Source organism: Acartia tonsa, chromosome 13, assembly GCF_053477335.1.
Source record: "Acartia tonsa isolate MP-2025a chromosome 13, ASM5347733v1, whole genome shotgun sequence".
Lineage (NCBI taxonomy): Eukaryota > Metazoa > Arthropoda > Copepoda > Calanoida > Acartiidae > Acartia > Acartia tonsa.
The window spans coordinates 17,982,496-18,008,751 of record NC_137272.1 but is presented as its reverse complement, the minus strand read 5'-3'; the positions used below and the strand labels follow the sequence as shown (position 1 = coordinate 18,008,751).

Below are 26,256 nucleotides of genomic sequence, written 5' to 3'. Positions count from 1 at the left end.
ACCATTTATATTTATTTTTTCGTAGCAGACGAAATCATTATTTTTTCTAGAATTGTCTGCTTGTAAAATTTCCGCCATCTGTGATTTGGGCTTGTTTTGTATCAACCAATCACCAATTGGCTCCGCCAATTGGTGATTGGTTGATACAAAACAAGCCCAAATCACAGAACACTATTGGTTTAGAGCGGTAGCCAATATGAGCCGTCCGCCAGTAAGGTCATTAAATTAGGCAAATGGTAAAAGTTGCATGATCCCTTTCAAAACCAGGCCGAGACCTAATTTATGGCCAGGTTTCCTATCCCTTATCCCTGATTAAGTTGAGGGTCTAAACGTTGTCCTAATTATATACTATAGATGGGGTAATTTTGTGTATCGTCAATGGTGATGTACATCAATTTATCGTCCATTGTCTTATCCCTTTAGATCCCTGCTTTTAAACTCTAGTTCAAACCTTTTGGGAGTATTCTAAACCTATCCTTAGCTAACATTAAAGAAGCATCGAAGATATGATGTATTACAAACAGCTTTCCGCGGATATAAAAATGTACAATTATCTTATGTTTACATTATATATTCGTAGAAAAATGGATATAATGCGATGCTATACATAATTTTTCTGTATAGCCGAGAACCGGTTCTAATCCACTGGATATTAATTCGTTTCGAATCGATACTGGAAAAGCTTGGATTTTGATAATTATTTAATTAAGAATAGAATAAATAAGTAAATGTATACTAAGCAGTATACAAGTCTATACATTGTAAGCAATATTAGCAAAGGAATAAGGAATATTAATAAGAAGAATAAATATTAAAAACAAGATGGAAAAATTCAGAAAAGCGAATCTTAACAAATTAGTTAGTTGGGCAAACCAATAATAACAATGACATAGTAACTGTGCCATTAGGAATAGAGAAAATTTTATCATGCTGTTAAATTTTGCTAGCTTATAAGCTTTCTATGGACGAAATCTTTCCAGAAATAGTAAAGTTCTGTCATAAATTGTGTGAAAAAATCATAGAAAAATAATATGTTTAAAATGTACGAACTTTCTGATTACAGAGTTACTACTCAATTATTCCCTATTGATGTAGGAATCTTCAAGTCGTATTTTTAAAAAAAGGACAAGTCTAAACTGTTTAAATACTACATATTCGTATAGCTGAATATCTAAGAAAATATTGTGTGCTTTCACTTCTGCACACCAGAATATTCGCAAAATGGTTCATATTCGCAACAAGACACAATAAAAAACAAGGATGACATCATTCATTAGAACCGAAGCACAAATATCATGGATGGACAAAATAAAAAACAAGGATGACATCATCCATTAGAACCGAAGCACAAATATCATGGACGGACAAACGGACAAAGTGAGTTATAAATCAGATGTTCAGTTGTCATAAATAATAAGAAAAAAAAGAGAATATGCAATCATTCATAGAAAACCTTTCTAAAAAGAAATATTTTTTTTTATTTTTTGAAGGATGAATGATATAACGAAGGACCAGGTAGATTCAATACTACTGTCATTGGCACATTGAATTTATTCACCAAAAAAATACAGCTGTCTATCTTTAAAATCATCCGAGAAAATCGCATTTCCTCAATTGCGTTACGGACAGACAGACTAAGTGAATTATAAAATAGCTTCATTTATAATAATTAGATGGTGTGCATTGTTCAATTTTAAGAGTAATACATGGGAAAGATGCAATTTGTGCTGCTGTAATAAATTGCAATGCTAATTATTTGCATATGAGCGATATTGAATACACACCGAGTAAGACTATAACAACCAATGTTTCCCAATTTGTTAGCTGCAGTTCTTACTTAATATTCTAGCCGTACAACTCTCTTTATTTCACCCTTGAGGTTGGGTGGGGGGGGGGGGGGAAGGGGGAGGGGTAGAGACAGATAGATAGATTTTCTATCCATACACTACTTATTTTATGTCTCCCTAAGGGTGGTGTAAAGAGATTCCCCCCTGGCTTTCAGATTCAGACACAGTTTTTTACTAATTTCTTTTAAAGATAAAGATATAAACAGAGAGAGAGGGGACAATTGGCTGTTTATTACACTAGTCCCCACCCAAAGTTTTATAATAACGTTTTATTATTCGTTTGCTTAACAACTTTGGGGACTTTCGATTGGTTGATTTAATAAGAAGTGTCCAAACGTTTCAACCAATAATTGTAATCTACATAAGAGGTAATTTTGTGTATCATCATTGGGAATGTAGATCAGCTATTGTCTTATCCCTTTAGATCCATGGTTACAGATATAAAGTAGATAGGATATCAATCTATCTGTCTGTGTTAATTGATGCCATTGTCTGCTATACTTACTTATATTCTACTCCTTTACACTGAAGCTTCCTAAAGGTCACGGGAGTTTTTTTTATCTTTTTTTTTCAGAGAAACGTACCTCAACCAAACTATGGAAAATTCAAGATGATGGGGTGTCACCTCGTTTAATCCCCCTCGCCCAAACTAAAATTTTAAAAAGCTTAAACGTCCTTGATCCACGCCTCCTTTCTTTCCTTCTAATAATAATAAGCCCTCAAAGACAGAATTGTAAACATAAGAATGGATGGGAAGATATAATTCATTGCTCTATCTCTGTTTCCCTGAAAAGCATAGGGATCTAAAGGGATAAGACTATGACCGATAAAATGAGGTAGATTCTCAATTATCATTCACAAAATAACCTCTTCTGTAGATTACAATTAGTGGTTGAAACCATTGGACAGTCAACTTAATGAACCAAACAATTAAAGTTCAATAAAAGTCTCCAAATTTTTAAGTCAGAAGAATAAGAAAACTTTGTATTGAAATTTTGAGGACTAGTTAATAAACAGCCCAATGTCACCTTCCTCTCTGGAAAAGCATGTACATACATGTGAAATAATAACATGACAACAATTTTAAAATGCAAGCTGGATTTTTCTTCAGAAATCACAAATCAAAAACTTTTTTTTGGAAAATTGACCTAAGCTCAAAAAAGTTAGGGATTTTAAGGGATGAGACAATTGGCGAGGAACTTCTATTACCTCCCCAATGCATATGATGATATACAATATAAATCATTCTGTAGTTTATTATTTTTGGTTGAAAAGTTTAATTTTTGAATAGAAATTTATTAGGATACTAAGACAATATTTTCAGCCTTTTTAGTCAAAATTGTATTAATTTTTTCAAACTTTTTTTAACAATTGACTTTATAAGTTTATATAATCATAAATTTGTTCATATTTTTGTACATAAAAAGTAAGTAGGTATGTTAAATATTTTTCTTTTCATTAGTGTTTGATTTTTTTAGTTAGCTGGATTAGGCCATTGGGCCTGCAGGGTTAGAGCCCCCACAGGGGCTAGAAATAGGAGAAAAGCTACTGTGAACTAATATGACGAAACCTGCAACTTCGTTTCCTTTACATGACCCGAAATTTTAAGCTTTAGCAGACAAAAATTAACAATAGTACTTTATATTATAGGATAGATATTACTAAATACAAAAAGAAAGCAATAAATGATCACAATGAACAAAGTTTGCTAAATTAAGTAATAATTAGAAGACAAAAATGCACGAAAATTGTGCACAAAGTGCAACATTTATATTGTTTTAGACTACTATATAACTAAGATCTGTTAGTATGTCCGATAAGACTCTTGTTTCTTTATGTCAATGAGGGAGGGGACATTTGGCTATAAATTACACTGGTGCCTAAAGTTTTATAGCACCGCTAACTTATTCGTTGGCTCCAATACTTTATAAAATTTGAGTTGGTTGGTTCAAAACTTGTATTATCGAATAATTTTATATTCAATTACAGAAGAGGTATATCTTTATCATCATTGGGGATGTTAGTATAGTTTGTCGTCTACTGTCTTATACTTTAAGATCCAAGTGTTTTTGTCGTCTAGTATATAGCTTTGATAAAATGTGGCTGATTGAATAAAGTCATTCAATTTTTAAAATAATTTTTAACATTATTTACGTCGACTATATGGACTTAATAAAAAGGGGATATGGCTGACATATTATTATCTAAAGAAATATTGGGAATAGTCCCTTTCGTGACAATGCCCCTTCGTCTTTTTTTAAAAATGGCTTTTGATAGGTTATTTTAGGTTATATTGGGTTAGGTGATAGTCCCATAGGGTTAAGGAATCGGCCCCGCAGGGCCTAGAAATAGGAGAAAAGCTACTGTGAAATAAACGAAGAATCGCCCCATTAGGAGCGTTGCCACGAAAGGGACTATACGGTATACCCAAAATCTTTTAAAAATCTTTTTAAATTGTGTTGGCCTGATATTGCTGCATTACGTATGTTTATACTCTTGATTCTTGATAGTTAATACTTGTATTATTAGCTGCAGAAAACTTGTTTAAATATTAAGAATAAGAAAAAGGAAAATTGTGTGAGTGAAGAAAAAAAGGAGAGGGCTAGAAAAAGAGAGCACTATAGTGTTTGCACAAAATGACTTAAATCAAAATCATTTGGCGATCTTGACAACAAATCAAATCTTTAATTTCTATTTTAGGCTAGGTTTAATAAAGGTTTTACCAGGCAGGGAATGGACCCCACAGTGTCTAGAAATAAGTTCACAATAATATTATGTTACCAAAAGTTAAAAGTTACGCCTCTAGAGGCCTCTAGGGGCAATACAGGAGAAAGGAGTTGAATTCAGTAACCAAATTTACTATTTTAGATTTAAAAAAAAAAGTAAAAAAGAATAAAATTTTTTTGGGGGAGGGATGGGAAATTTTTTCTATGGGCGATTTATCTTGGAAGGGTGGTGGTACCCTCTCCCTAATTAATTATAAACCTTGCATAGACCTATGAGAAGATACCTTTTAAAGGAAAACCATAGCGGTTCAGTGGTTAGCGAGATCCTAGCGGTCCAGCGATCAGCATGATCCTTTGGTACAGACAAACAAACATCCTGTTACTTTATCATAAGGGTAATAAATAACATATTTTGTAATGTTAGACTCTTATTGGCTTACAACATTGTGTGAACACACAAGCACGTACGAGCTGTACGTGACTGGAATTTAGATTAATGCAACTCTCCCCCTTTATCCGTACATCCATATACATCTTCACAATAGGAATCTAAGAATAGAGGCACACATTTTGTGTTAGGATTCTCATGCTTATGTAAAAGTAATAGGATGTATATCTGTAGCTAAGAATCTAGCTAAATCGCTGGACCAATATGGCTTTGCTTGAGAAGTAAGCTTTTTATAGGTCCATGAAAATATACACAGTTTCACATGAAATATAAAGATTTCAACGGAATTCTAATTGGTTAAAAAAACAAATAATGAACCTCTATATCCTCTTTTTCAATTATGTAGACCGACCTTTTACAAAGATTGTCCAATATACTACATTCACAATAGATATATTTTTGAGTTATCACAGACATTTTCACCAATCTACTAGACGCTTATAGTTTCAGATTTAATGTTTTACGGATTCAGTTATAGGACACTACACGATGAATCAACCCTACTCCCTCAAAAAATCATTGTGAAATTCTGCAATTGGTAACTGCTAAGTTTGAGAAATTTATAAATCGATTTCAAATGCTTTAAACCATTTCCAGACACATGTGAAGCTTTCCTAAATTACAGAGCTCAAACGGTTCAGTGGTTAGCTATATTTAAACGGACTAGTCATAAACCTCTTTAAGTGAGGACTAGTGGTTAAAAACCCTAGCATCTAGAGTCTAAATCAAAGGGAAAGGGGGTCCCTAAAACAGAAAACAAATTGGAAGTGGATTTTTTTTTTCTGAAAGTGTGTGTCCCACTTCCTTTACCCCTCCTCCTGAAATTGCTTAATACCACCAGAGAACCAGAAGTATATTTTCTGATAAGCACAACCTTGTCGGTTAAGCAGATACCGAGATCTTAGGCTTTACGAAGCAGACTTTGTGTTACGATAATTCTCTGGAATGAAGACCTAATCAGCGTGATCATAACAGACAGTTCTTAGTAAATATGTATAACTAGAGGTTACGCCCCTAGAGGCCTATATGGGGACTTTAATTTTAGTTAAAATCATTAAATTGAGAAAAAAAAATTTGGGGCGATTTCTCTTGAAAGGGTGGTGGTACCCTACCCAAAAATAGTTAAAAACCTTCCCGAGACCTATGAGAAGCTACCCTGTTAAGGAGAACCCGATCGGTTCAGAGATTAGCGAGATCCTTTGGTATAAACACACAGACAAACAAACAGACATCCTGTTACTTTAGTATAAGGATGATTACTAGATAAAGGATATTAACCACATTTGTGACCACCATATCTAACAAGAGCATTACACAAAATAACCCTTTCTTATTATTAAATATTAAAGATTATATAAATCCTTATATTCCCCAATCAACGACACTATTCAATTCACTAAGGTTTAGTTTAAAGATAAAAAGTAAAAAAAAAAATTTCAAGGGGGATGGGTAGTTCTGTTACACTTACAAGTTCACAAAAGCGTTAATTTTTTTTGAGGCATGAATGAAGTTCGATGAGTAGCGAAATTTTTTCCCTTAGAAATTTGACTTTTTATTTTGTCAGGGGATGGAGAGCCCAAAACCTTTCAAATGAATTGCTGGGGGTAAATTTGTACCTTTGTACAGCTTCCTTAAAAAAGAGAACTCAAATGAGTCAGGGAGTAAGGGAGGGGACATGCAATGGATCGAATATTCAATTTTTAGGAGTCTAGACTTTGGGGACTGGCTTAAAGGGAATGTGCAAGAATTTAGCAGTTTCTGACTGAGTTTGGGGACTTGCGCATGAAATGCCGCTACTCCTTATGTATGTTTTGAATATTGCAGACGGGGAGAAGGGATAAGGGAAGTGGGGGCAAGGGAAATAAACACTCGTTGTGTTAGTTTGGAATGTAGCAGACGGAGAGAAGGGAGAAGGGAGGTGGGGGTAAGGGGCAAGGGAAATAAACAGAATAAAAAGGGGCAGTCATATTCTTGATAGCAGCTGGCTGGATCCAATAACCTTTTAATATAAAAATCACACCAAAAAACCTCAATATATTTCATCAAAAACAAGTTGTGATTTCACTTTACATGACGCTATAGAAATCTATTATTCAATTAACAATCCCTTTATAATTTCCTACAAATTTATTGGATTAAACTGGATTTCATGCCTTTTCTTTGATAACTCTTATATTGAATTAATTGCCCATTGTCCCCTCCCTTACTCCCTGCAAATGAGTTATAGTTATTAAAATCTTACTATTTAACTTAATAGATTATGTCACTAATTTTAGGAGCGCAGCCACTTTATAACTTTTAGTTCAAATATCCAAATTCCTTCAACTTTTTAAATGACAATAAAAATCTATTTTTTTTAAATGTTGAACTAACTCATCAAGTTTTATTAAAAGTAACCAAAGTTTTTACGCCTGAGAATGAATTAACGCATCTATAAAATTTTGAGAAACAGTATAATTCCATAGAGAAAATAATAAAAGAGAGAAATCGAGGTATTTGAAGGACTAAAATAGGCAGTGGGCCTAGAGGCCTATATTGAGCAATTGCCGCGCTGAATTTTTAATGTTATTCCACCACTTTTCAAAATGGGAATATCTTAAAATTAAATGTATAATTTCAAGAAATTATAGTTGCTGTTTGAAGCATACATCTGATTTTTATAGGATGATATAGAAATATTTTGAATTATTATTCATTCTGATGAAACCTAATGAAAGAATATAAAATTATCATTATTAATTTTTTATGACTTTGCTACTGACTTTAATCACAACACTCATTATTAGCTTATAAGATTTATATTGCAGTCTATCTAACTTTTATTTCTTATTAAATAAACGTTTTTACAAGTTTGATATGAACATTTGATTGTAAATTATGATAATCAGTTTTTCAGTGCCATCTAGCTTTAGATATAGAACTAGAATATCAAAGCGTTCATAAATTTTTATTTTGCCTGTATTTTTCTTGTTTTGGATTTTTGTCACTAAAGGGCCAAATTCTGAGGGGTAAATAACATCACTTGAAAATGTTAAAAATATTGTAAAAACGAGTATTGTCTTAGAAAGAACATAGATAGCATTACAGATTGTTCACTTATTTAGATTATTCAGTTATGAATTTTTTTATTTAATATTTAGCCTTAGTTTTAATGTATGTCTTCGAAGTAGACAACTAGCGAACCTGGTGGCTGAGAGCTAAATTATTAATTTTTTATTAGTAAACATTTTAAAGTTTTATCATGTTAATTAGATTTAAATATTACATTTAGGCTAATTTGAAAAAAAAATTAATTTTTGATCATAAAAGGTGAACCCTCCTATTTTTAAACTAGGCGAAACATACTTTTCTGCTGCACTAAGACCGCCCACGGCTGTTTGTTTTTTAAGATTCTAAATCAAATTCATAAGGAAAAAGGATAAGAGGATGAATACTCACCCCAATTTCATTGTAAAATATTACTTCCCCCCTAGTAAAATAATTTGTCTGCTATTTATCTAAACCGTCCGCGGCTTTTTGCATCTTAATCATAACCTATTCTATATATGTAAAAAAAATATAAAAAAAATTTATCTTATTAATTATTATTATTTTTCTGTAATTTATTATGTTTTAAAAAAATTTAAAGAAAATAATTAAAATACAATTTGATTTAGAATCTTAAAAAACAAACAGCCGTGGGCGGTCTTAGTGCAGCAGAAAAGTATGTTTCGCCTAGTTTAAAAATAGGAGGGTTCACCTTTTATGATCAAAAATTAATTTTTTTTTCAAATTAGCCTAAATGTAATATTTAAATCTAATTAACATGATAAAACTTTAAAATGTTTACTAATAAAAAATTAATAATTTAGCTCTCAGCCACCAGGTTCGCTAGTTGTCTACTTCGAAGACATACATTAAAACTAAGGCTAAATATTAAATAAAAAATTTCATAACTGAATAATCTAAATAAGTGAACAATCTGTAATGCTATCTATGTTCTTTCTAAGACAATACTCGTTTTTACAATATTTTTAACATTTTCAAGTGATGTTATTTACCCCTCAGAATTTGGCCCTTTAGTGACAAAAATCCAAAACAAGAAAAATACAGGCAAAATAAAAATTTATGAACGCTTTGATATTCTAGTTCTATATCTAAAGCTAGATGGCACTGAAAAACTGATTATTATAATTTACAATCAAATGTTCATATCAAACTTGTAAAAACGTTTATTTATTAAGAAATAAAAGTTAGATAGACTGCAATATAAATCTTATAAGCTAATAATGAGTGTTGTGATTAAAGTCAGTAGCAAAGTCATAAAAAATTAATAATGATAATTTTATATTCTTTCATTAGGTTTCATCAGAATGAATAATAATTCAAAATATTTCTATATCATCCTATAAAAATCAGATGTATGCTTCAAACAGCAACTATAATTTCTTGAAATTACATTTAATTTTAAGATATTCCCATTTTGAAAAGTGGTGGAATAACATTAAAAATTCAGTGCGGCAATTGCTCAATATAGGCCTCTAGGCCCACTGCCTATTTTAGTCCTTCAAATACCTCGATTTCTCTCTTTTATTATTTTCTCTATGATCAAATTGTATTTTAATTATTTTCTTTAAATTTTTTTAAAACATAATAAATTACAGAAAAATAATAATAATTAATAAGATAAATTTTTTTTATATTTTTTTTACATATATAGAATAGGTTATGATTAAGATGCAAAATGCCGCGGACGGTTTAGATAAATAGCAGACAAATTATTTTACTAGGGGGGAAGTAATATTTTACAATGAAATTGGGGTGAGTATTCATCCTCTTATCCTTTTTCCTTATGTATAATTCACAGTCCATTGTCCCCTCCCTTCCTAAAATTTAGTCTTTTTTTTTCCTAATTTCCCTATAAAAAGACGACATTTATATACAAAATTGTCGCCCGGCATTTTTGATGAATCGCCCTCAGAGGCTGTTTTTCCTCTCTTGCACAATGGAATTTTTCTATTCTTGTGATGTTTTGTAAAATTGTGACTCAGATGGCAACGTGAAAATCTATAATTAGACGTACTTTTTTGTTTTTTATTTTAATTACTTTTTTTGTGTATTTAAAAATATTTATAAAAAAGAAAATGTTAAATTTTTCAGAATCTCGGTTTAACATGAATGCAGACGAAAAAAATCAAATGAAGGTTATTTTTAAAGATTTTTATTACATTTTTAATAAAATTTCCTTTTTCTTATTAATTTTTAATCAAAACTACTAAATGTTATTTATTTAATTTTATTTTATATTAATAAAAATTTAAAATCAGTGAAGTGTAACATGCATTTTCCAGTTTTAACTGCCTATCCGATTTCTTTTGTCGTAAGATGAAAGGGATATTTCCATTTTAAAGGGGTAATGAGTTTAGGAAATTAATATAAGGATATGATAGTAAAATAAATCACATTGTTACCTATATTTTTAAAAAACTGATACCTTCCTACTTTTAACTTCAAAGTACATACATGTTTGTATATATATATATATATTTAAAGGCCAGGTAATATCTGTATTGATGTTAGTGTGTTATCATGCATGTGCGTAGGGAATAGAAACAAACCTTATTAAGTAAATGAAACCTTGCCCGGCCATTTTATCAGACAATAAACAGTAAACATATTACAATGGTACCCAAAGTTTAATAACCACGTTATAATATTTGTTGACTCAATTAAATATTTAGGTTACTTTCATTGAATTTTTACTGGTTGTTTCTAAACTATCAGTGTCCAACCTTTTACCAAGTATCCTAATGTAAAGAAGGGGTAATTTTCTTTATCACAAAAGAGGATGTATATTTATTTATCGTTTATTGTTTTATTTCTTCTGATCTCTTTAATTACCTAGACCTTGCCTGATAATAGCAGTTGTCCCCTTAATCTAAATGGAATGTAAGGATAAAGACTAATTCATATCATCCCATCTAAAATTTGAATCAAAAACTTTCAAACACTGAAATCTTTCTATTTTAGGACTTGGACCAATGGATAGAACAGTTATATGAATGTAAACAATTGTCTGAGAATCAAGTGAAGACTCTCTGTGAAAAAGCCAAAGAAATTCTAAGCAAAGAATCAAACGTTCAAGAGGTAATTTGTAGCACAGCTACTCTATAGTTGAAATTCTCAGTTTCTTTTTGTTCACGTGTATTAGTTGTATTTACACAGCTAAGAGTAGTCCTATCTACTTAGGTCCAAACCCTAAGAAACTATGGTTATACAATCAACACAGCTAAAATTTTGCTGTATTTTAAAGTAGAAAGCACTTAAGTACAATAGTACAATAAGTGAAAACAAATTAGAGAATAACTCTATTTTTCAACGAGTAGCACAAGAATTATAGACATATTCTGATCAAAATAGGCGAAACAAAGTGTTTTAGAGACAGTAAAGTAAACATAAAATTACCTAAGCAACTTATGTTTGGAAAATGTTAAAATTCAATTATTTCATAAACATGAAGAATACAATTCACTGAAGGTTTGTCGCTTAAACAAACATTTCCTAGTTATAGAGTGGTAGTGGTACTCTAACCAAACTAATACCAATTTATTTTGTAGGTGAAATGTCCAGTGACTGTGTGTGGAGATGTTCATGGACAGTTTCATGATCTTATGGAACTTTTTAGAATAGGTAACAAACATTAATTAAAGAAGGGTTGGACATGATTGCCTATTTTCAATATTATATAGTAATTCTGGTATAAAATGACACTAAATTCATACCTACATAGCTTCTGATTTAAGTTGTTGCGTCGCCATATTGATTAAGAATAAAAAACTCAATTAATCGTTATTTGTTGGCCAATCAAAAAATGCTGAATTATTACCTAAATGAGAATAAGAGACTTTTTATTTTAATGATTAGGATATTTCTAAAAGTAGGTACTTTATACCTTAATATGAGATCTCTACAAAATTACCCATCCAAACACCTATAAAAAAATGATGTAGTATTTCATTTTGCATATCTACCTAGTCTTGCATTAATTTGAAAGATACATTTCTCTTATTAGAATTGGACTTGAAAAATTCATGTTTCTCTTGTAAATATTAATAGATAGGAGGTATATTACTGAAACAAAATGGACGAATAAACCCAAGTTATAAAGTAGCGGAGCTCATTAATTCATACAAATATATTTCAGGTGGTAAAAGTCCGAACACAAACTATTTGTTTATGGGAGATTATGTGGACAGAGGCTTCTACAGTGTTGAGACTGTCACTCTTCTAGTTACTTTAAAGGTAACGCATCAGGGAGGAAGGGGATATTGGACTGTAAATTTCACTGGTACCCAAAGTTTTTTAAAACCACGTTATTTATTTATTGTTGACTCACTAACTTTGGGTACTTTTTATTCAATTTTGATTGGTTTGCTTAAAACTAGGAAGTATTAAAAACTTTTCAAATAATAATTATAATCTACATAAGGTGTAGGTAATTTTGTTTATTATCAGCTGGGATGTTGTCCCTGAAATCATAAAAGGTTTGGGTGAGGTGGTAATAAAGAAAATACCTAGTTGTCCATCCATGTTACTACCAAAATATTTTATTTAAACATTAACTAAGATTTGCCTACCTAAGAGTATCCTTTTAGCTAATTTTTACAGTTAGATATCATTAAAACAGTTTGACTTCTTATGGACTTATTTGACTATTAGACTTAAAAAATATTCTTGATTTTCTTGTTGATCAATTTATTATTGATCAACTATGTTTTAGTCTCACTTGGATCTGATCTCTATGTCTGAGTAGATAGTGACATGTTTAAAATATTAAGAACCAAAATAATAATAAGTTTCTCAGCTGATTCAAAATAGTCTAATTTAGCGAAAAAAGCACTAAAAAAATCATCTGGCCACGCAGAGGTTTTGCACGACCCTTTTGAGGATAAAACTAATGATAATTCTTAAACTACCTATTCACTGATTCAGGTTCGATACCGTGAGAGAATAACAATCCTGAGAGGAAACCATGAATCTAGACAAATTACACAGGTCAGATACAATAGGACAGGGTAGCAGAGAGGGAGAGGGAACAATGGCCGGGCTGTTTATTATACTAGTCCCCAAAGTTTTAAAATAACGTTTTTTATTCGTAGGATTAACAAAATAGATTGGTTGATTACCATTTCTTAAGTTGAGTTTTCAAACGTTTCAACCACTAAATTTGTGAATCATCATTGGGGATGTTAATCAATTTATAAGGCCATTGTCTTATTTCTTTAGATCACTGATAGAGTAGACAAATATTTAATATTGACAATAATACTTCAATTGGACAAAACACATCTACTTTTTGTCAAAAATACAATAACAGCACTTTGCTAGTTGTAGTTTATTCTCTCTTGAAATTGATAAACCTAGGTAATGATTTCATTCTGCCTTGAAAATAATCAAAAGAAGTTTTTTTATTGTACTTAGCAAATAGGTAGTTTTCAAATGATGTGCCTTCAAGATAGAATTGTTGATGTTAAATTAATCCATTTATTTGATGTTTAGGTGTATGGCTTTTATGACGAGTGTTTAAGAAAGTATGGTAACGCGAATGTGTGGAGATACTTTACAGATCTCTTTGACTATCTTCCTTTGACTGCACTTGTTGACAGTAAGATATTTCCTAGGATATAAAGTAGTAAGGTTTTTTTTTGTCTGAAGTGTAAGATCTGGGAAATTGTTAGTCCCCATTAGTAGTACTTTTCACTGAAGATTTTAAAATATAAGGGAAGGGGGAGGGGTTATGCTATTTTCCTCTCCTCCCCTATTACAGTACAAAATACGATATTTGTCTGTCAGTGCGAAGCTTAAGATCTTGGTAACTGCCGAACCAAATTAGGCATTGAGTAAATCAATTGGTCTCTTGGTGGTTTTAACCTGTTTTTTCTGAAGGATAGAACATTCTCTCCCTATAACAGATTTCTTTAATACCTTAATTTGTTTACTCTAATTATACACAATTCTTAGTAAGCAAAAAAACAATACAAGTGTGAAGGTTTACCACAATCCCCTCTTGGGGTGATAAACCAAAGCTACTCTACTTTTCTGCTGTTCTGTTAGAATCATGCGGAAATAAGTTCAGCTAATTTGTTTCTGTTTCAGATCAGATATTCTGTTTGCACGGTGGTTTGAGTCCCAGCATCGACAGTCTTGACCATATCAGAACTCTGGACAGATTACAGGATAGTTTCAATTCATAATAAATATATAATAATAAAGACTACGTCCATAAGTAGCGCAGCTATATGAATCATTTGGATCTTAGTATTATACACTAGGTTTACAAGGTTGTTGTAATGTATAGGCTTCCCCGTGGAAGGTGATGATATTAAAATTAAAAAAAAAAAAAATTTATCGGTACCTAGGTACTAGGCAATTTAAATAAATTTATTTCATGAAAATTCAATGAATAATGATAAAAGGAACTTCCTACGAAGTATAATTAAACATGAATTAAAACTAAAATGAATAATAGGAAGTGCCTCATGAAGGACCTATGTGTGATCTTCTCTGGTCCGATCCTGATGATAGGGGTGGATGGGGCATTTCTCCCAGAGGAGCTGGTTACACCTTCGGCCAGGTATAGTTGGAGTTTGTATTGTGATGAAATATATCCAGGAAAGGGATAAGTCTATAAAGTACATTTAACGACTTCCGGTTCTTGGAACTAGTAATCTTTATAATAGTTTTGTAGAGTTAGTATGTGGTAATTATAGGTGATCCATAAAGATACCTAAACGAAGGAAAATAACATAAAGAGACGGTTTTAGAGTCATATCTAATATTTGATAATAAAAGTAGCCATTGAGAAATATGATTGTAAGCATAAGGTACAAGAATGCTGTGTCACATGTAATTTCTTATAGGTACCAATTAAAAGGACACAATTAGGCATTGATATATTAGTACAATGTACATTTAACCCTTCAGTTACAAGTTTGTTCTAGGAAATATCCAACACGTTTTTGGATTAACCTTTTGATTCCCAGCTTAATTTTAAATCATATAACATAGAAGCTAACTTTATCATTTAAATTACCTTACCTGAATTCAGATTTTTTTTGAACATTAAACCTTTGTTAGGTAACAAGCTTATTATTTGCAGGACATATCCGACACCTTCACTCATTCCAACGGGTTAACCCTTGTGTCCCGAGCTCATCAACTTGTAATGGAGGGATATAACTGGTCACATGACAAGTAAGTTGACTGGACATAATATAATCAGGATAATAACGTCTTATAGTAGCGACGCTTACATGAAATGTTTTATTGTTTTATACTGGTATCCAAAGTTTGAAAGCCACTTTATCCTATCGTTGACTCCAAAACGTTAGATATTTTATTGAACTTTGATTGGTTGGTTCAAAAAAAGTGGTTGCAAACTTTCAGTTAATAATTTTAATCTACAAAAGAGGTAATTTTGTTTATCGTCAGTGGAATTTACATCTATTATCGTCCATTGCCTTATCTCCTAAGATTGCTGCTTTATTTGAATTTTAGGATTTCGGCAGATTTCATTTTGAATTTTTTTTTTTAACATTTTATTTTTTTGCAGGAACGTGGTGACAATCTTCTCAGCTCCAAATTACTGCTACCGATGCGGAAATCAGGTACAACTATTTTTGATCTATCTAGAAAAAGATATCCTAGAAATCCTAACCCAAAATTGCCAAGTAGTTTATACAATGTTATTAAGAACACTTTATTCGCGGAATATTAAATAAAGCAAGGATGATAACATCCATAATTAATGAAGCATAAAGAAAATGCATGGATGGAAATACAGACGTGCTGACTGTTCAGTTTTCACAAATCAAGAATACATACCTAGATTTATTGGGAAAATAATGAAACATTTTATACCTATGTATTTTACCTACATGTTTAATAAATATTTATATTTTTTAGCAAGACTGACAGACCGACGGACCAAGTAAATCATATATGTACTAGATGCTCATTGGTATAGGCAATATTCACTAAAAAAATGAAGTCGTCTGTAATGAACTATGTTAAGCTTACCTTAAATAGAGAACCCATTCGGTTCAATGGTTATTGAATCTTAAACTTCAGACAAAGAACACTTACCACTTTCAATCATAGGATAACAGCCGAGAAAATAAATTCAGCAACATTCTTTGAAAGTTCCAAGTATATACCTAGTTATACCTACCTTAATGTGTAGATTTTTTCAATGACATATTTTTTTCTTCAAAATACCAAATTCTTACCTATAACTGTCTTTTTATTTGCAGGCAGCAATTATGGAGTTGGACGACGGGCTCAAATATTCTTTCCTTCAGTTTGATCCGGCGCCCCGCAGGGGTGAACCCCATGTTACCCGCAGGTAATGGGCTTGGGTTAAGGGGAGGGGAGGGTAAAAATTGGTTTGGTTAGGTGTGTTTTTGAAAAGGAAGTTGGACAATGGACTTTGGTGTAAATAAAAGGGTTTCTAATGGGATATTTAGTAAGAAATAAAATAGATGAAATATTTTATGGGACCTGAATAACGCTCCCCCTAAAAGGAACCTAAACGGATCATCGGTTAGCAAGATCTTTTAGGACAGGAAGACACAGACACATCCTACTTTTTATGTTATAATGATATTGAACAATTGCATCTTATTGCATTAAAATTAAATAACATTTATTATTTATTTCAGAACACCAGATTATTTCTTGTAGATGAATCCTTTGGAAAACTAGAACAACTCACGTCAAAACAAATCACATATTAACTGGCATATCACCAAGGTTAGGTATACCTATCACTTGAAAATAGATGATTATACCTAACTTTTGTGTGATTCAATTTATTGTTCTCTGCTTTTTATTAAGGAAAAAAGATATATTGCAATAAAAAAGTATTTTAATACCTAAGATACTTTGTTGCGATATTACCTTTTTATCCCTATTTTAATTCAACCTGGTTAGCTATCTAGACATTATTGCTGAAATATTATAAACTTTATTAAGAAAGGGGGGTGGTGATTGTTGTTGATGCCTCGTAATATTATATACATTAAGAACACTTCCAAAAATCCCTTAAATACCTTTTCCTGCATAAATATCACGAGATATTTACAACTATCACCTCCTTTTATCTCGTAATCAGGGAGGAAGGGGGACAATGGCCTTTTTTTTTGCATTAGTCCCCGAAGTTTTATAATAACGTTTTCTTAATCGTTGGATTAACAACCTGGGACTTTTATTGAATTTTTATTGGTTTGTTCATGAAATTGAGTGTCCAAACATTTTAACCATTAATTGTAATCAGAAGCGGTAATTTTGTTTATCATCATTAAAGATGTACATCAATTTATCGGCAATTATCTTATTCCTTTTGAGTCTTGCTCGTGATAGTTAATAACTTAAAATAACAGATTTCTATTTGATTAACATTGTTGATTTTTAATTGATTAAATTACCTAGATAAATACACGAATAGATTATTGTGTTTTGGCAAAGCTAACAAACTTCTAACCAGCATAGATCATAGTTTGGTAAAACATTCTTAATATTAGCTTACATATGGTTTTGCCAGAAGCCCACCCGAAAATTTTGACACCACCACAACATTAGGGTTTCTCTACGAATACACAGTAATCAATTCGTGAATCTAACTTAAACTGTTGCAAATTTTAGCTTATGCTTCTAGTATAATTATTATAATATCAGTATTGTGATAATTCCTTAATGTCAGGACTCCAGGAGACAGGTATTATGCACCTGAGGAAAAATTCTATAGCTCTCAAGTTTTTGTGGCGCACAAAACAAAATCATTTATTAACATCCTATGGTTGTATCATATCCTTATACACAAGAACGCAGTAAATATTTGGAGGTATGAGATTTTTTTAGGTACCATGTACTTATCCCTGGTTAAAAATCTAAAAAATATGAATAAAAAAGTATTAAATACTTTAATTACACTACATCTTTAAGACTAATGTACATGTTATGCAGATTTTTTTTAAATGTTTAAAATTAAAAGTTATAGTATCAAGTTTTATTTAGGCACCTAGCTAAAATAAACTATAATGATTAAGTTACCTATGATTAATATTTTTATGCTTAAAATATGATTTCATCAATGATTTTTTTTACATCAGTTATCCTTGGTAAATAAAGGATAAAAAATTGTTAGTAAAATTAGTTTTGTAAAAAATCTTCGAATGATTTTTTTTATGAATCTTAAAAAACTTAGATTAGGTAGATTTTAAAAAATCTTGTTTCTATGACAACAGAATCTTAGATCTAAAAGTCTGATCTATTGCTCAACTTGTTAAAGAATTCATGTTTCACTATGAGGGAGAGGACAATGACTTAAATTAATATATTTTCCATTTTTTTGCTTCCCAAAGATGAACTTTACGTGTAAGAAATGGTAGAAAGATTGCTTTTTCATTCATTGTCCCATCCCTGTTGTTTCATAACTCTTGACTTTTGTGTGATATTTAGATTTGCCCTTTTAATATATTCAACAGCTAGGGGGACATTCATGTTCCACCTTTTAAAATTAACAACAAAAGAGCACCTTCAAAAATTAATACATTACTCATGTGTACTTTAATGTTGTACGGGGATGAATTGTTAAAACCTCCATCTACCGGTGATAATTTTTAACAACAAAAAACGGCGGGAAAAACTGGGTTTTTTCCTCAGCGTACAAATTTTAAACAAAAGAAAAGAAAAATATGAGTACCGTAACTTTTTTTTTGGAGTTCCTTTGTGTTAGTTTTAATCAATGCTACTTTTGTATCCCCCCTTTCCAAGCTCTTTAAAAACTAATTAATATAGAAGTTATATTTTGTTTTAAGCCATGATTTAAGTTTTGATTTTATTTCCCGCTTTTTTTTTACATTAAGGGAGCAAATCACGTAATAGATTTTAGTTGTTATAAATTAAATAGGTTTTTAGATTTTGATGATTTGTAAACTTAGTGTTGTTCATTTTTACAACTTCACAATTCCTTATCGTGAATTGCTCTCTTTTTAATCTAACCTCAGTATTTTATTGTGTTCATTCTTTTTTTTATTTTGATTACATTTAAACTGATACAGTTACCTTAAGACCATTTAATGGATTATATATCAGTGTTTTCTAATATGAATTGTTACCAGATCTACTTTTAATTTATGTAAAAAATACTTTGTAATGTTCCTAATCTTTATTATAACATACACATAGTGTTCTCAATAACTGGTTTAAATAAGGATTATGTTCTACACAACTAAGGGAATGTAGCTTTCACAAAATTCCGTAAAGTTGTGAGTAAGATTCTGTCAAATGCGCTTATTAGGTCAATTTTTTTAAAATGCGCTTATTAGGTCAAATTGTTTTTAAATGCGCGTTTAATTGTACTACACGTTTGGTCAACATTAAGAACAGTTAATAAGCGCATTTGACTCGAAGCTTGCTCACAATTTTACGGATTATTACGAAAGCTACTAGGTATTTATTCTCTTTGTTTTAAGATTAAAACTAAATGATAACTATTCTAAGTCTGTAGATAAACTCTTTAAACATCCTTCTTGAAACTCACCTTTTTGTTGGTTGATTTTTATTTTATTTTTAAGCGACCATGCTCTTACGACGATAGCAAGAGAGCCTTGCACCTTGCAGTAGTGATTCAAGTTTTACTTAGGTTTATATCATCTTTCTGTTAAAAAAACACAGGATACAATTTGTTTTTTACTCTTAAAACTGCGATAGAAAATATTTACATAAACATTAAACATTGATAGCTGACATCTAGTGTTTGGAAAAATAACCTTAACACTAATGCTTAACACTACAGCGGCAATATATATCACTTGCTATCGTTCGTTCATAGTATCTTTTTTAACACTCCAAGTTAGTAAATAGTTAGCTTAAATGATAATTAATCTGTAGGTTTAATAAAAAACACTTAGTATTATTGAATTTTATAAAGAAAAATAATTAATATATCTTAATATCAGTATTAATAAATTCTGTTATACACCAATGAATAGATATTTTATTTGAGCGTAGCTACAATATAAGTAGTATGTCTGTTTGTCTATGTGTTTGTATCCAATTATCTCGCCAACTGCTGAACTTACATGGGTCTTTTCAAAAGTAACCTTCCTATAGGCTTCAAGGATGTTTGCAGGGTGGCTAGCTATAAGCTTAGCCTCAACCCCCCCCCCCCCCTCCATAAAAAAAAAACAGATTAACAACTCTCGTGTTGTTCAAAGTGCTAACTTAATAAAATATTTTGTCAAAATGGAACATTAGGAGAAGCTAGTTGAATATTTAAGGATTTAAAACCCACGCAACCTCTACAAAAGATATTAGTCCTATTGAAGTCCTCTAAAAGTACTTGTTGAATTAAAACAACCCTTTAGATACTTTATATATGGTGGTTTGTATGATTTATATATCCAGTAAGATCTCGAGAACGATTTTATGATTTAATTATCCTATTAATTTGATTTTGGGATAATGATTCCTAAGACAAGGTGACATAGGTATAAAAACCATCACTGTAATCATGTCCTAAAAATCTAAATTTAAATTAATTTCAACCTATGTTCTGACACTTTACTTGCACTTTTCGTATCTTCTAATTTTTTAACTTCGCTTATATTGATGTTGTCCTCCTTGTTCTTAGATATATCTTATCAGACATACTTTTAAAAATGCTTTCTTTTAGGTAAGGCTCTTGTATTTTGTCAAAAGCAATAAAATTGGGTCTAAAAATCTTTTGACCATTGAAGTTTTAAATAAAAATAAATGCTCTTACCCCTAGCCTAAATGTGCGAAGCTTTCGGAATGGTTGAAGGTTACCGCACCATATTTTTGTTTGTTTCAAGAAAAAAAACTTTATTGGAGGGGGGTATTTTACATGCTTTGTCTTACAAATGGTATGTGATACCCACGGCTAAATAGGCTTGAACCTGCACTCAGACGTCCAAGGGGGGGTAAGGGGGTGATTTAACCCCCTCCTCAAATAAAAAAATGTCTCTATGAAAGAAAGATTACTCCCCCCCCAAATAAAAAAGCTTGGACGCCCCTGCCTGCACTGGAAGACTAAATTTTGTTGATGATTATAGAATCATCATCTTTAGGGGCAAGGGTGACATTTTTTTATGCAAGGGGGGGGGGGAGAATTGCTCCAAATCCCCCCTTCGAGCGCACGTCCATGTGAGCTATGAAGAAAATTGACATTGTAAATTTGTTGGGAAAAGAAAATGTGGCAATAGCCTTAAATCATGGAAAAAGGAGGCAATAAAGTAACAAATTAAAGAAAAGTTATTTCTCGCATCGTATTAATATAAACAGAAATGTACAATTATAAGATTAAAACCATTTTTTTTAGCCCCGAGGTGCCGAACGATGCTAGACATAGTTTTTTCGTATGGATGAGAACCGGTTCTTATTCATCGGATTCGAATGAATACGAGAAAAACCATTTGTGTATGTATAGTAGATCTTTTCATGAAAATACCCTTTTTCGAATTTCAATCTTCTGCTAACCTAAAAAATTACTTTAGGGGCCTAGAAATATATGTACAAAATTTCAGCTCTCTATCTCTACTGGCGACCTAGCGCCAGGCATGTAAAATATCAACAGATAACGGTAGCACGGCGGTTTTAACAATATCTCAGTAATGTGCAGGTTTTTAGCTCTTCTGCATATTTCAATTTAAACACATAAGGCCAAAGATATTTTAACCAAAAAATCTTTTGTCAAGGTCTACTCTAGACCTAGCGCCAGTCAGTTTTCTAAAATCATGCATTTTATACCTGTGAAAAATGAAATCGCCAGCGCTAGGTGTAGAGTAGACTTTTACAAAAGATTTTTGGGATATCATATCTTAGGCCTTATGTGTTTAAGTTGAAATATGCAGAACACCTAAATTCACCTTCCAAGCCATTCTCTAAGCATTTTAATTTTTTTTTAGAAATAACGGGATTTCAAAACTGCCTTTTGAAAAGGCCTAAAAAATATCTTTTTTTGTCCCTTTTTTCACTGTATATAGTTACAACTTATTAAGATATTATTCTCAGTTAAAAAAAAATTGGCGCTTCCAGCACCAAAACCGGCAAAAACAGGCAGTTAAACTTCTGAACCCCTACTTAACCCCCTGACAGACCCCCCCCCTCTATCTCGGCTCCTGTTACAGATAGAGACGTAAAACTTTTTTCTGGTTGTTCATGTGTATTTTTAGACAATTACTTTTTCTAGTCATAGCGGTCAGACCGCTCCTTATCCGCTTTTTAGCGTCCAGCTGCTAAATATTAAAACAGCTGTAGAGCGGCCAATTTTACAGCTAAGAAAACCAAATTTTATGAGAAACTATTATTTTTTATAATAAAAAAATACCTTTTTTGACCATCGCCGAAAAACGACAAATAACGGAAACCGCCAATTTTGGCGGTAAAACGGCCAACTTTAAAGCTAAGAAAACCAAATTTTATGACAAACTATTATTTTTTAACGGCCAATTTTAAAGCTAAGAAACCCAAATTTTATGACAAACTATTATTTTTTATAATAAAAAAATACCTTTTTGACCATCGTCAAAAAACTACAAATAACGGAAACCGCCAATTTTGGCAGTAAAACGGCGGTTGGCGGCGCTAAATAATATTTTTTATCTGTTTATAGTTACAACTTATTAAGATATTATTCTCCGTTTTAAAAAATTGGCGCTTCCAGCACCCAAACCGGCAAAAACAGGCAGTTAAACTTCTGTATCCCTACTTAACCCCATAACAGACCACCCTCTATCTCGGCTCCTGTTACAGATAGAGACGTAAAACTTTTTTCTGTTGATTCATGTGAAATTAGAGAAAATTACTTTTTCTAGTCATAGCGGTCAGACTGCTCCTTATCCACTTTTTAGCAGCCAGCCGCTAAATATTAAAAAAGCTGTAGAGCGGCCAATTTTAAAGCTAGGAAAACCAAATTTTATGACGAGCAATTATTTTTCATAACAAAAAAAAATGCTTTTTCTGACCATTGCCAAAAAACAACAAATAACGGAAACCACCAATTTCGGCGGTAAAATGGCAGTTGGCAGCACCAATTAATATTTTATGATCACAATAAAAGACTACATACAAAAATTGGCTGATTAAGGTCTGGAAAGGGTTAAGAAATTGGCGGTTTCCGTTATTTGTCGTCTTTTGGCGTTGGTCAGAAAAAGCATTTTTTTTGTTATGAAAAATAATTGCTCGTCATAAAATTTGGTTTTCCTAGCTTTAAAATTGGCCGCTCTACAGCTTTTTTAATATTTAGCGGCTGGCTGCTAAAAAGCGGATAAGGAGCAGTCTGACCGCTATGACTAGAAAAAGTAATTTTCTCTAAAAATACAAATGAACCAACAGAAAAAAGTTTTACGTCTCTATCTGTAACAGGAGCCGAGATAGAGGGGGGTCTGTTGTGGGGTTATGTAGGGATACAGAAGTTTAACTGCCTGTTTTTGCTGGTTTGGGTGCTGGAAGCGCCAATTTTTTTTAACTGAGAATAATATCTTAATAAGTTGTAACTATAAACAGATAAAAATATTATTTAGCGCCGCCAACTGCCGTTTTACCGACAAAATTGGCGGTTTCCATTATTTGTCGTTTTTGGCAATGGTCAGAAAAGGTATTTTTTTATTATAAAAAAATAATAGTTTGTCATAAAATTTGGTTTTCTTAGCTTTAAAATTGGCCGCTCTACAGCTGTTTTAATATTTAGTGACTGGCCGCTAAAAAGCGGATAAGGAGCGGTCTGACCGCTATGACTAGAAAAAGCAATTCTCTAAAAATACACATAAATAAATAATAAACACAATAATAAACAAAAAAGTTTTACGTCTCTATCTGTAACAGGAGCCGAGATAGAGGGGGGGTCTGTCAGGGGGTTAAGTAGGGGTTTAGAAGTTTAACTGCCTGTTTTTGCCGGTTTTGGTGCTGAAAGCGCCAATTTTTTTTAACTGAGAATAATATCTTAATAAGTTGTAACTATATACAGTGAAAAAAGGGACAAAAAAAGATATTTTTTAGGCCTTTTCAAAAGGCAGTTTTGAAATCCCGTTATTTCAAAAAAAAAATTAAAATGCTTAGAGAATGGCTTGGAAGGTGAATTTAGGTGTTCTGCATATTTCAACTTAAACACATAAGGCCTAAGATATGATATCCCAAAAATCTTTTGTCAAAGTCTACTCTACACCTAGCGCTGGCGATTTCATTTTTCACAGGTATAAAATGCATGATTTTAGAAAACTGACTGGCGCTAGGTCTAGAGTAGACTTTGACAAAAGATTTTTTGGATAAAATATCTTTGGCCTTATGTGTTTAAATTGAAATATGCAGAAGAGCTAAAAACCTGCACATTACTGAGATATTGTTAAAACCGCCGTGCTACCGTTATCTGTTGATATTTTACATGCCTGGCGCTAGGTCGCCAGTAGAGATAGAGAGCTGAAATTTTGTACATATATTTCTAGGCCCCTAAAGTAACTTTTTAGGTTAGCAGAAGATTGAAATTCGAAAAAGGGTATTTTCATGAAGAGATCTAATGTATAGAAAAGTCTTGATTGAAAACTATCAAGTTTCTATGTCTTAAAAATGAATTGAGCCTTTGGCCGACACGTTATTCTGATACCTCTAATAGAAAGTTATGAGTCTTAGAATCATTCTGTCGATTTCAAACTTTACTATAATACTGTATATTTTTGTAAAGCCTAGCAACTCTGACACTCATTATTACCCAAATCTTTTAAAACTATTTTTTTCTTTGTTAAATTTTTGGCTATTTTGAAACTCAATCGATTGAACATTACCTGTTTATTATATTTTAAAAACTCTTCGACTACAGAGCCATTAGTTATAAAAAAAGTGTTTTTGATAAATTGTATACATATAGATGTTTATTCCAGACAACTATTTGCCCCAAATTCCATGGACCCAAGAAATTGCAGAACGTTGCAAGTGCAAGTTGCCAAATCTCATGACCTATGAGGTTGACTTTGAAAAACTGTAACCCCACAGGGTTACAGTTTTTTTTAACTTTTGCCTTCTCTATTCTTTAACTTTATGGCAATCGTAAATATATATTTTTTACTGTTTACTTTTCTATTTGTGCCTGTATTTATCTGATTATTGTTTTCTTGTGGGGCCCAAACAAAAAGGTTCAAATGCTCATTTTATTTTTCAGCGTTGCCAAAACAACAGAAAAAAAGAACAATGCAAAAACAATAATTATTTAGAGGGGGGGGGGGGGAGGAAGTTTCTTACTGGGAAAAAAAATTTTAAGGGATTTTTAAAAAACTAAATAAAATTATTAAGATTATATAAAGGTAAAAGTTGTAAAATAAATATTCGGATCATGGAAAGATAACGAAGTAGCGGGTTATTTTCACAGTGGCTTTTCTCCTTTTTCTAGCCCCTGCGGGGCAATCATTAAGATTTACTAAACCTAACCTAAATTAACCTATCAAAAGCTACTGTGAAAATACGACGAAACCCGCTACTTTTCATAATCCAAAAATTCCAATTTTTTGGCTTGTGTTATCAGTAAAATATCATTAGAAATATCCAAGAGGAATAGTCCAAAGACAAATTAGCACCAGAAGAAATATTATTAGAATTTAAGCAAGACTGCATAGAAGTTGATGAATTGACATCCCTGTAAAATTTCCAGGGCAGAAAGTAATGTTCACTTTTCAGTGGTATACTGAATTGGTGCTTTACCTTATAGTATCTAGCGCACACAAAACCCCTGTCCTTAAGTTTTAAAGAATTGAAAATAAATGAGAGGAGTAATTTTTGTTCTAAATACCTAACCCTTGAAGGGCTACTCTAAACCCAAGTTATATAACCTAAACTAACCTCAAAAAATCCAATACAAGGAAATGAAAAACTAGCCTCAACCGTGCCCCCTGTTTTAATTTATTTCCAAATAGCGGGGGTTCTTAGCTCGACTGGGCACATTGAGAGAAAATACCTTTGAATAAGTTATGTGGCTTATAAGGCTTGCCAGCTGCTGTAATTTTTTTTTAAAAACTGCAAACTCCACATTATTATTGACATAGTAATATAAGAGACTGGTAGAAGTCAACATAAAAAAATTGTGAGTGATCTTCCTGAAATTGCTTGAAATAAACTAAAATAATTGAGGGAAACGGCATTATTTTCCTATGCTTTAACCCTACGGGGCATATATTTGCGGTGCCCAAAC

The 26,256-nt window shown here is 31.8% G+C and overlaps 1 protein-coding gene and 1 long non-coding RNA gene across 13 annotated transcripts; both read left to right on the top strand.

Moving 5' to 3' along the window:
• The first annotated feature begins 9,993 nt into the window (after nucleotides 1–9,993).
• On the top strand, nucleotides 9,994–18,594 carry LOC145304557 (serine/threonine-protein phosphatase 2A catalytic subunit beta isoform-like). 12 transcript variants are annotated; one of them, XR_013874128.1, is made up of 14 exons: nucleotides 9,994–10,204; nucleotides 11,031–11,147; nucleotides 11,618–11,690; nucleotides 12,205–12,302; nucleotides 12,993–13,055; nucleotides 13,560–13,665; nucleotides 14,157–14,240; nucleotides 14,534–14,634; nucleotides 15,160–15,254; nucleotides 15,613–15,667; nucleotides 16,313–16,404; nucleotides 16,721–16,811; nucleotides 17,441–17,511; nucleotides 17,661–18,594. XR_013874128.1 is itself a non-coding variant. In XM_080146467.1 (12 exons), exons 1-12 carry the CDS (start codon nucleotides 10,145–10,147, stop codon nucleotides 16,740–16,742), a joined length of 966 nt encoding a protein of 321 aa, XP_080002593.1. In that variant the 5' UTR covers nucleotides 9,994–10,144; the 3' UTR covers nucleotides 16,743–18,594. The 12 variants fall into 12 exon arrangements, 1 of the variants encoding a protein (XP_080002593.1); XR_013874123.1 differs by adding an exon at nucleotides 16,992–17,041 and having other exon boundaries at nucleotides 17,177–18,594; XR_013874124.1 differs by having other exon boundaries at nucleotides 16,721–17,519; nucleotides 17,661–17,775; nucleotides 17,806–18,594.
• A 775-nt stretch (nucleotides 18,595–19,369) lies between these two features.
• On the top strand, nucleotides 19,370–20,046 carry LOC145304559 (uncharacterized). The gene is made up of 2 exons (XR_013874129.1): nucleotides 19,370–19,612; nucleotides 19,915–20,046. It is a non-coding gene; the product is annotated as an uncharacterized LOC145304559 (long non-coding RNA).
• Nucleotides 20,047–26,256: the final 6,210 nt, after the last annotated feature.

Coding starts and splice junctions, on each gene's coding strand:
- LOC145304557 (XM_080146467.1), top strand. CDS start 10,145: ATGTTAAATTTTTCAGAATCTCGGTTTAACATGAATGCAGACGAAAAA. Junction 10,205..11,030: donor ACGAAAAAAATCAAATGAAG/GTTATTTTTAAA, acceptor TTTCTATTTTAG/GACTTGGACCAATGGATAGA. Junction 13,666..14,156: donor TTTGACTGCACTTGTTGACA/GTAAGATATTTC, acceptor TTTCTGTTTCAG/ATCAGATATTCTGTTTGCAC.